Genomic DNA, 11,144 nt, shown 5'->3' on the forward strand with positions numbered 1-11,144 from the left:
CCTTTCTAAATGACATATCATTTCATTGCCACTGGGGATTCAGGAGCTGTTTTCTGCTTACAGTACTGAAATCTATTTATGATGCCATTTTTTTTTTTTATCCTAAGATGGTAAGCAACTCAAGGGAAAGGATGAGCCACACAAACTGTAGGTGGTTGATAATTATTTGAAGACTGAGATGATTATGAAAAAGTTTAAAAAGAAAAACTTTCTCTTAAAACACTCAATTTGCTGGAAAATAAGTAGAAGCAAGGAATTCTGGCTCTGATAAATGAATAATAATCCTATGGCTGGCTGCCTTCATAGAGAGATGCCAGTGAAAACATTCATCACCACATAACATATCTAGTTTAATCACCAACTCTTGTCCAACAGCTGGGCCATGTGGGCACAGGCCAAAGAGCTAGGCCACTTACTCATGAAATTACTGAGTCATGAAAATAACGCCTGCATTACTTGTGTCTTTGAATGGCAAGGACAATTAATATGTAGGAGCTCCAGCAAAAATGATTAATGCTCATGATGTTAAAAAAAAAGTTCTCTAGCTTTAGCAATTCTGAGCCAAATACGTAAGCATAAAAACAGAACGAGAGCAGAATAAGTGAGGCATCAGTCACTGAGAAAGAAAAAGGAAATTGTAGGTGTCTTACGTGATATACTTGTTATAGAGGATGAAGGCGTGTTCAATGTTGCCTTCCTCAGAGTAAATGGATGCCATTCGGATAATCTCAACTCCAGAGCGGAAGTACCGGCGGGGTGGAATGTCTTCATTTACCTCCACAGCACTACCCAGCTGGGAGAGGGCCCTCACCCGGTCTTCGGGTGGGAGGCTCACATCACCATGATCAGGCATCAGGACCAAGAAGTTCTAAGGCAGAAAAGAGAAAACAGATGGCATCAACACCATGATCTCCATCATCCCAGCATACCCTAGCATACAGCATGTTAAACCTCTACCTGAATGAGAAAACCAGAAACAAATATCACATGCCGTGGTTCATATCCAAAAGGTCTCTTTCCTACAAAAAGTCTGAGAGACTCTCAAGGAAGCTCAAATCACAATGATAAAAGCACTGGCAAACTCAAAAACCCACAACTGGTGTGGCATAATTAGGTGGTACAGGAGTATAACTGTAATGGGCCACGGGGGGTTCAGTTCTACCCTTCCTGTTAAGTATTCTCTATCATTAGGTGTCCCTGCCTGCCGTGAGCACCAAAAGCAAAGAAACCAAAAAAACAAAAACCCAGTGCCATCGAGTCAATTCCATCTCATAGCGACCCTTTAGGACAGAGTAGAATTGCCCCATGGAGTTTCCAAGGAGCACCTGGCGGATTTGAACTGCAAAGGGGTAGTATCTGTTTTTTTTTTTTTTTTTTTTTGTCGTTATTTTTTCATTATTTCTGCTTCCAGCTACTCACATCCATCCACCCCAGGACCTGGCAGAGTAGTGAATGAACTTTCATTCAAGATTGTTTGACTATTGTTACTTTATTTCAGAGTAACTGAAATTTTTCTGTGGTGTACTTTTTCAAACTTGAGCATAAGGTAGGTTACGGGAACTGGTCTGGGATTGAATGTTCATAACCATAACTCTTGCTCACTAAACACTATCATGGCAAGGAATTCATAACCTGAAAACAGTAATTTACCCAAATCTATCTGCAAAGACTAAGCCGTCTTTGAATAACAAAAGTGTACAAAGATAAATGAGAATGTAAAAAAAAAAAAAAAGCCTGAGAATTTTCCCTGGGCCCCAAACTCCAAATAACTTTGTAATCTTTCCAGATATTGTTGCTGACAGAATCAGACTTCAACTTCCGATCAGATATCATCACTCTTCATCATCTCCAAAAGCAATCTGGATATTTGATACACACCCAATTACAGAACACCCTAACCAGCATGCTCTTGAATATATAAGCTATAGCAGAATCGACCTTGGACTTCAAGGCCCTGTTTTGTCTTCCTACACCTTACTCCTCCCCAGCAGAGATCTTTTGCTTCAGCCAGAATTCCAGCCTGCCCAGGAATCCTTACATTTCATTATCATCTGCCTATCCACTGTTTCTACCATCCCCTCCCTCAGAGATAGTCTTCTTTTGGCCAATTCTATCTCCAGGTTTCTTCCATATTCGGGTCACCCTTCCTTCACAAAGCCTCCCCCCCCCCCCCCCCCCGCCCCAAACACTCTCATTAACAGTACAAAAGCCGTGGTGGCTACTAGGGATGCAGAGACAGTCCCTCTCCCACACAGCTTCCTCAGGGGCTCAGGGGGCCCAAGCTGGTCTGAAACCTCCCCAAGTTGCCTAATTAGTAAACCGACCCCGAGCCCATTAAAGCTGAAGCAGAGGATCCTTGTCGCACCTCAGTGCCTCTTGGGAGGGGATCTTGCGGGTCAAGAACGGAACTCCCTCTCAGGGCCAGCAGGTGGTCCGGGTTACCACAGGGTTGAGCAACACTCGGAAAAGACGCAAAGGCCGCAGAGAGAGGTGGCATAAGAAACTGTGGGAGAAAAACCAGGAGGCTAAAGGAAGTAGCAGGAATAAGCGGGGTGGGGGGGGCCGTACACACTGGAGGAGAACCTATCGACAACGGCTTGAGGCGCCTTTCTTAAAGGCACTCAAGCCCAGAATGCCAACCCGGGGCAAAATCATTCGAGGTTTTCGGGTCTTTCGAGTGCGGTAGACCGGGAAGTGCTGGGCCTGGCTGGTCAGGCGCCAGCCCACGGGGATAGGGGCGATCAGGGGCCTCGCATGCGACGGCCCGGGCAAGGGGCGCGGGGAGACGGCTGCAGGCCCCACACTCACGGCGGCCACTTCCCTTCAGAGTTCGACCACGCTCAGCGCCCGGGCCTCAACAAACACCCAGAACCCTTCCCCACCTTTCCCCTCGGACGGCACTCGGAGCTTCCGGGAACGTCATTTCCGGCGCCCGTCCCGCCCATTCCCGTTCGACAGTCAAATTACACTCCCAGGACCTAAGGACTAGGGGTGGGAAGTTGGTGGGCGGAGCTAAAATGTGAGGAAAAGGAGACCAATGAGGAGAGAGCTCAATGGCGGCCATGTTACTAAAGGAAAGTGAACAGGGAACCCATGGCCAAGCCAGCTTTTTTCTGTTTTTCACACCTTCGGAAAGGACTTCCTGCCAGATTGCCGGTCCTTCACTCACACAAATTCCACATTCAAGAAGGGATTGCTCATCCCAGTATAACTGCTTGCAGAGAAGAACTGCTCCATAGGGTTTTCAAAGATATGACCTTTCAGAAGCGGGTCGTCAGGAATGTCTTGGAACTGCCAACCTTTCTCCTAGTAGGAGAGCGCTTATCCATTTGTGCCACCCTGGGAACCGGTACAACTGCAGACCCGGCAAAATTCATCAGGGTTTCTAAATAGGAGGAGAGGAAAACCGAGTTTCTTTAGCTCGTTTGTGTTACTTTCTATACAAAAGTGGCAGCCCCAAGTACTAGGCAAATAATAATAGTAACTGTTTTTGACTGTCAGGACACCAATAAAATGTATCCAAAATCGGAATTTATAAGGGTCACTGTGCAAAGCCATGCAAACACAAATACCGGTAAGATACAATTCCTGTCCATGAGGCCGGGACAGGGTGGTTATACACAGCAAATGGAGACAGAGTAGCGTATTCTGGATACGGGTATGTGTATGTACATAAAAGTGGCTTCTTTCCAAAAAGGTCTTGCAAGGCTGGTAGACGGTCTGTCTCTTAGAAGAAATTTTATGTCACCATTCTGGTTTTATTTAAGAGTTCATGATTTGATTCAAAGTTTAACTCACCATACAACTATTACCAAGTTATTTTTGGGAAACTTCCTGTTAGTTTGTTAGTGTAATGATGTAACCTATCCTTCAAGGTCTAGCTTAAGACCCTAGCTCAAGTGTGAGCTCCTTCACCAAGCCGGTGTCCAGAGCTTTCATTTCTCTCAACTCCTGTTGTGTATATTTCTCTTGGACTTCCCTGAAGTGAAATCAGACTTTTGTGTGGTTGTTGGCTTTCAGACTTATGGCTGAAAGTACTTATCGGGTCTTCCCTTTGCTCTCCCACCCCAAGCATAAATGTGTATGCTAGTGCTAGGGTCTACTATCAACACTCGTGGATCCTCTACAAAGAGCTCTGGAATGACAGCCATACAGGGTACTGTACTGTGACTTCAAAACTCTTACGTCTCATTGACTCTTTCCTTCAGAATGTAAACACGAGTGGATTGGACTTAAGGAAACTGATGCACTGGAGATATTAGACCTGGAGAAGGCATACCTAGAGAAGGACAGGTGGGGCTCTGGCAGTAGCCAAGGCAGGAGAAAATCCAATCCATTCAAAAACTCACTCACTCAGTAAATATCAGTTGAGCATCTACTATATACCAGGTTCTGTTTTAGGTGTTGGGGATACACCATTAACAAATCCAGCAGATGGAAACTGTTATTCTGCACGTTCAGGTAGAAGCAGAGCTGGTGGGGTGGGGAGCAGGGGTATCTGCTCCAATTAAGCACAGTCTCCAAAAGTGGCTCTTCTTTGTAATGTTTAAGATAACAATTAAACAGGGTTTACAGACAAATGTTAAGATGTTAAGACCATGCTGAAAAGACTTTAAGAATCTATGACTGAGAAGCACATGTAATCACAAACACCCCTAAACACGTTGCTGTCGAGTCGATTCCTACTCATAGCGACCTTGTAGGACAGAGTAGAACTGCCCCATAGAGCTTCCAAGGAGTGCCTGGTGGATTTGAATTGCCCACTTCTTGGTTAGCAGCAACAGCTCTTAACCACTATGCCGCCAGGGTTTCCATCACAAACACAGTGACCCCCATAACTACACACAGGCTGTCCCTGATGTTAGAAAGATGTCATCTGCTGACAGTTCCCAAGTTAATGGCTAAAGATGTTATGGAAAGCAGGATCCAGTCCCTCTTCACCAAGACCAAACCTGTTGCGTCAATTCCGACGCATAGCCACCCTGTAGAAAACAGTACCACGCCCTATAGGGTTTCCAAGGCTGTAATCTTTACGGGAGCAGACTGCCACAACTTTCCCTCATGGAGCAGTTGGTGGGTTCCATTTAGTAGCCCAACGTTTAGTCACTGCACCACCAGGGCTCCTTTCAGCCCCTTTAGGGAAGGAATTTGTAAGAGTTAAGCAGAGTTTTTGGCCTCTGGGGCAAGTGGTCAGCAGTCTTGGCTTTTTCTTTTTTTATTTTTTGAGTATTTATTTCCTTTTTAAAATAAATATTATTTGTTTAACTGTAAGAATCTTAGTTTCTAAAGGGTCATACCAGCCCAGGGGCAAGGACTAGAAGGCAGGAGGGGACAGGAAACCTGGCTCAAGAAGGGGAGAGTGTTGACATGTTGTGGGGTTGGTAACCAGTGTCACAAAAACAATATGTGTACTAACTTTAATGAGAAGCTAGTTTGTTCTTTAACCTTCACCTAAAGTAAAATAATAAAAAAAGAAAGAAATCTGCACCTTACCTCAAATGTTTTCTTCCCCCGAGTCTCACACTACCCCTCATGCCCTAGTATTCATGGGGTCTATCTTCAAGTATTAAAAAAAAAGTCTTAGTTTCTTGATGCTTCATAAATACCACAAGTGGGTGGCATTAAAGAAGAGAAATTTATTTTCTCATAGTTCAGAAGTTTGAATTCAGGGCACTGGCTATGGGGAAATCTCTCTCTTTCTCTGTCCAGTCTGGGGGAAGATCTTTGCCTCTTTCAGCTTCTATTCCTTGGTTCTTTGGCGATGATCCAGGTGGCATCTATCTTTTCCTGTTTGTGCTTGCTTATTTCTGTGCCTAATCTGCTCTTTTTATAGATCTCAAAAGTGATTAGGCTTAAAACACACCCTACACTCACACGGCATCATTAACAATAACATAACAAAGAAAATCCTATTCCCAAATGGAATTATATCCACAGGTATAGGAGTTAGAATCCCAACTCATATTTTGAGGCGATATATTCAATCCACAATGGTAAGTTTCTGTAATTTTTAATAATGGCTATGTTTAACAGCTGACTTAAAAGATTCCTGAAAACTTAACAATTGGCTCTCATGAACTGGTAGGAGCTGGCTCCAGCACACCCTCTGCCAGGCTGGCCCTGCTCTGACAGGGCAGTGGAGGCACCTGCCCAACCATGCCCCTAAGATTCAGGTCTCCCCAGCTCAGGTAGAGCATGAGCCCCAGTCTGGGGTCTGCTCTTGGCCACTCTCACCTTAAGACCCCTCCAGTTTCCAGGCCCATGATGCAAAGTTTCTGAAGAAAACCTTTTTTGGAAGCAAATGGTATTTGGGGAAAAACAGAAATATGTGCATTAATTGTGTACTTTCCTTGAGAGACTAAAGAGTTCCTTTGTTTAAAAAAAGAAAGAAAGAAAGAAAATATGACAGCTAGTTCTTTCTTCTCCAGCTCTTTAGATCTTTATGTAAGTGTGGTCTTTCGAGTCTTGGGACCAAATCTTCTCTACAAGGCAGTTAGAGCTATAAGCAGAAAACCTCTGAGGCTAGATGCCTTCAATAACTGAGCAAATATTTATTGAATTGTGTTCATGTTTATATATCATGTCCATGAATCTATGCCAGTCAATGGACCTAAAACAATGAAAAAGAAAAACTCAATCCCTGTTGTTGGAAGGCCCTCATGGATGAAGGCTTAGAGCCAGCAAAAGAAAAATCTTTTCAAAACACGAGCAAGATTGTCAAGGGGATATTCAGTGAGTTCCATGCATTGAGACACAAAACAGTCTGTCTTAAACATTGTTACAGAATGGAAATTCTCTGAAGCGGAAATGGAAAGTGTACTGTTATGGATTGAATTATGTCCCCCCAAAAATATGTATCAGCTTGGCTAGGCCATGATTCCCAGTATTGTGTGATTGTCCACCGTTTTGTGATCTGATGTGATTATTCTATGTGCAGTAAATCCTAACCTCTATGATGTTAATGAGGCCAGATTAGAGGCAGTTATGTTAACGAGGCAGGACTCAATTTACAGGATTAGGTTGTATCTTGAGTTAGTCTCTTTTGAGATATAAAAGAGAGAAGCCATCAGAGAGGGGACGTACCTCTTACCACCTAGAAAGAAGAGCCAGGAGCAGAGCACGTCCTTTGGACCCAGGTCCCTACACTGAGAAGCTCCTAGGCTAGGGGAAGATTGATGACAAGGACCTTCCTCCAAAGCCGTCAGAGACGGACAAACCTTCCCCTAGAGCTGGCACCCTGAATTTGGACTTTAGCCTCCTAAACTGTGAGAGAATAAATTTTGTTTTGTTAAAGCTATCCACTTGTGGTATTTCTGTTATAGCAGCACTAGATAACTAAGAAGTGTACTAAGGACAACTTGCTCATATTATCAAATTTTTTACTATGAACCCATTGGGAATATAAAATGGCAAATGGAATTTGAAAAGTATATAAAATCCGTTGCCATCGAGCTGATTCCAACTCATAGCAACCCTACAGGACAGAGTAGAACTGCCCCATAGAGTTTCCAACGCTGTAATCTTTACAGCAGGCTGTCACATCTTCCTCCTGTGGAGCAGCTGGTGGGTTCGAACTACTGATCTTTCAGTTAGCACTGAGTGCTGAACCACTGCGACTCCAGGGCTCCACTGAAAAGTATATACTTGGGAAGAAAAAAATGTGGGGTGAGCTAGCTCAAATAAAAGAAAAGGCAGCAAGTACAATCTTTTAAACTGACGCATTATGAACACATGTGAATTATCTTCTTTCAGTTGGTGTTGAGATGACCTGACTACCCTTGAGAAGAAAAAAAAGAAAAAAATCTGAAGGCTACAGTAAAACCAGTAACGTTAGGATAAATCCAAGGTCTAGGGCTCCACCTATAGTCTGAAGACTGATTTCTTCCTTCACCAAGAAAAACGACCATTTGGGAAAATGAATTTTTATGTCTGCTTGGAGAGATCCTTAATGCGTGTGTATTTTTAAAATTACTACTTAAACGTGTGTGAGGGGGTCAATTTTATTTTAGACATATTTTATTCCTTCGTTAGTTTCTAGTTAATTGTGAGTCATAGAATTTATTTTCTAGTAATTCAAAGCCTCTCATTTTAGGTAAGAGTGCCATTCTTAAGACTGCAAGTATCAACAAGAGTTAAAGAAGATAAAAAAAACTTTAGGGTTATTTGAATTGGGTGTTTTGAATGATAAATTTTACAATGAAATTTTATCATTTTATATGTGGTTTACATATTTCTTTGCAAAAAACATTGGCATATTACCAGGCACTACAACTTTGAATAAGAGGTAAAGAATTGCATGCTAGTATGTTTGTATGCTTTGTAAAACATTTATTCATTCATTTATTTAACAAACATTTATTGAATATCTACCATGTGCCAGGCACTATTGAAGGCATTGACATTTATCAGAGAACAAAGCATACAAATAACCCCTGTCCTCAGGGATCTTACATTCTGGTGATAGGTGAGAAGGTGATGGGTTATAAATGATTATCATGATAAATAAGTAAGCTATATGTATTAAAAGTATATTAGAATGTTCTAAGTACTATGGGAGAAAATGAGTCAGGGTAAAGGGAATCAAGCTGAGGGGAGAGGAAAACATGGGGAGACAACTGGAATTTCAAATAGTGTGGTCAGGGAAGCTCTCCCTGAAAAGATAAGATTTGAGGAACGACCTGAAGAAGGGAGAAGAGCATTCCAGGCAAGGAATGGCATGTGCAAAGGCCCTGAGTCAGGAGCTTGCTGGTATAGTCGAGGACCAATAGGGCTCAGTGTGATTGGAGTGGAGTCTAGTCACATGTAGGGCAGGCGTCAGCAAACCGCAGTGCAGCCGGACTTTGTGAATAAAGTTTGAGTGGAACACAGCCATGCCCATTTGTTTATATGTTAACTATGGCTGCTTTCATGCCATAACCGCAGAGTAGAGTAGTGGGGAAAAAGATAGTCTGGCCTGCAAAGTCTTACATATTTACTGTCTCAGCCTTAATAGAAAAAGTTTACAGGGCCTCACAGGCTATTGTAAGAATGCTCCATTTAACTCTGAGAGAAACTGGGAGCCATGAGAGGGAAGATTTGAGCAAAGGAGTGATAGGATCTGCTGAAGGTGTTGAAGAGATCATTATGGCTGCTGTGTTGACAAATTTTATGGGTAAAAATAAAAGTAGGGAGACGAGTTAAGACTGTGGTTTGCAAACTGTGCACTGAGGTGCCCCCAGGACACCACACAAAATTCACTAGGTGTAGTATGATAGTTAAAACTTTGAAGGGTTGATGGCAATATTTGACACATATTAGACACTGTATGAACCTTTAGCTAGTAGGTAGTTGATAATTTCAACATCAGATCATTTTAGACTCTTTTCAATGATGTCATATCTTTGTAAAGCTGGGATTGTGGCAGTAGCTTGAAAAACAGCAAGGTCCGTGTGAAAATCTATGTGGACTAAGAAAAATAAACTTGCAATGTTCAATTTGATTCCAGGATTTGAGATGTTGTGCAGTGCCCAGCAGGTACACACATCCCAGCAGCAAGTAAGTAATTGTGGTTATTTAAGAGTGAAATAAAAAGTTTTTTCTTCAAATTTATATGCATTATTTTTTCAAGTGGCTACTTGGTTGTTGGGACATTATAGTAGCTTCCTGTGGCTGCGCTAACAAATTACCACAAAACTTGGTGGCTTAAAAAAGCAAATTTATTCCCTTACAGCTCTGGAGGCCAGAAATCTGAAATCAGTGTCACTGTGCTGAAATTTAGGCATTGGCAGGGCTGCATTTCCTCCTGAGGATCTAGGGGAAAATTGGTTCCTAGCCTGTTTCAGCTGCTGGTGGCTGCCACCTGTATCACTCCAATCTCTGCCTCCGGGGTTGCGTTGCCTCCTCCTCCTCCTCTTCCTCTTCTTTTTTTTTTTTAAATAATATTTTATTGTATTCTCAGTGAGAATACAATAGTGTGAGTGTACAGCAGTTTAGGTTCCCATTCAACAATTTATACACAAGTTGTTTAGTGACATTGGTTACATTCTTCACAATGCATGTCCACTCTGGTTGTTCCATTTCCATTAATCTAGTTTCCCTGTGCCTCCTCCTCTTCTGTCTGTGTCAAACCTCCTTCTTCCTTACTCTTAGGCATTTAGGGCTCACTCTCATAATCCAGGATAATCTGCCCATCTCAAAACCCTTAATCACATTTGCAAAGACCCTTTTCCCAAATAAGGTAACGTTTACCTGTTCCAGGGATAGGAACTTATATCTTTAAACCTGTTGCCTTCAAGTCAATTCCGACTCCTAGCAACCCTATAGGACAGAGTAGAACTGCCCCATAGAGTTTCCAAGGAGCACTGGTAGATTCAAGCTGCTGACCTTTTGGTTAGCAGCTGTAGCATTTAACCACTATGCTGCCAGGGTTTCCCTGAAATCTTTGGGTGACCATTATTCAGCCTGCTGTAGGCATACCATGCCATGCCATGCCATGCCATATCATACCATACTCATTGCTGTTGAGTCAATTCCAACTCATAGCGGCCCTGTAAGACAGAGTAGAACTGACCCATAGGGCTTCCAATGAGTGGCTGGTGGATTTGAACTGCTGACCTTTTGGTTAGCAGCCAAGCTCTTAACCATTGCAACACCAGGGGGGACATAAAAAGCCTTGTCAACTCAGAGTCCTAACTACAGTGGAGGAACTGGGGATTTGCTTCAGGAAACTGAACATTAAAGGGCCTGCAAATGTAAAACAATTATGTTAAAAGATTGAGCAGAATTTCAGAAAGATGGAGGCAGCAACATACTTTTTTAATCTCCCCAAGCCCCCTCATGGAAACAGATCAATGAAAACCAAAACCCATGGATATCATATACCACAACTAGAGGACAAAGTTTCCCTATGAACCCAAAAACAATAGTCACAAGAACTGCATGGTAGCAGTTTCTGCACAAGAGGAATCAGCAGGCAGGAGGAAGCATCTAATGGGCATGAGAACAGGAGGTCTTCAGAACCGCCAGCAAGATTTCACTGGAAAGCCCTGTGGGCCGATTTGAGCATAGGGGCTGAAGCTGGGAGGGGTTTTGCCCAAAAGGGGTCTGTGGTAGAGGCTGAAGGATTGGAGGAATCTAAAACAAACAAACAAACAAAAACATTGCCA

General features: G+C 42.8%; 1 protein-coding gene across 3 annotated transcripts in view; it reads right to left on the reverse strand.

The window, feature by feature from the left end:
• Positions 1 to 2,927, reverse strand: part of STAMBP (STAM binding protein) — a 36,116-nt gene extending 33,189 nt beyond the window's left edge. The window contains exons 1-3 of one of the 3 annotated variants that reach the window (XM_049856845.1): positions 2,883 to 2,922; positions 2,366 to 2,503; positions 651 to 868 (exon numbers count right to left, since the gene is read on the reverse strand). In XM_049856845.1, the coding sequence (XP_049712802.1) occupies positions 651 to 868; positions 2,366 to 2,497 (350 nt within the window). In that variant the 5' untranslated portion in view covers positions 2,498 to 2,503; positions 2,883 to 2,922. Of the gene's footprint in view, positions 1 to 650; positions 869 to 2,365; positions 2,504 to 2,808 lie in introns of all 3 variants that reach the window. The other 2 variants (XM_049856844.1, XM_049856846.1) reach the window with 2 other exon arrangements.
• Between the last annotated feature and the right edge of the window lie 8,217 nt (positions 2,928 to 11,144).

The sequence above is a fragment of the Elephas maximus genome, chromosome 17, assembly GCF_024166365.1.
Source record: "Elephas maximus indicus isolate mEleMax1 chromosome 17, mEleMax1 primary haplotype, whole genome shotgun sequence".
NCBI lineage: Eukaryota > Metazoa > Chordata > Mammalia > Proboscidea > Elephantidae > Elephas > Elephas maximus.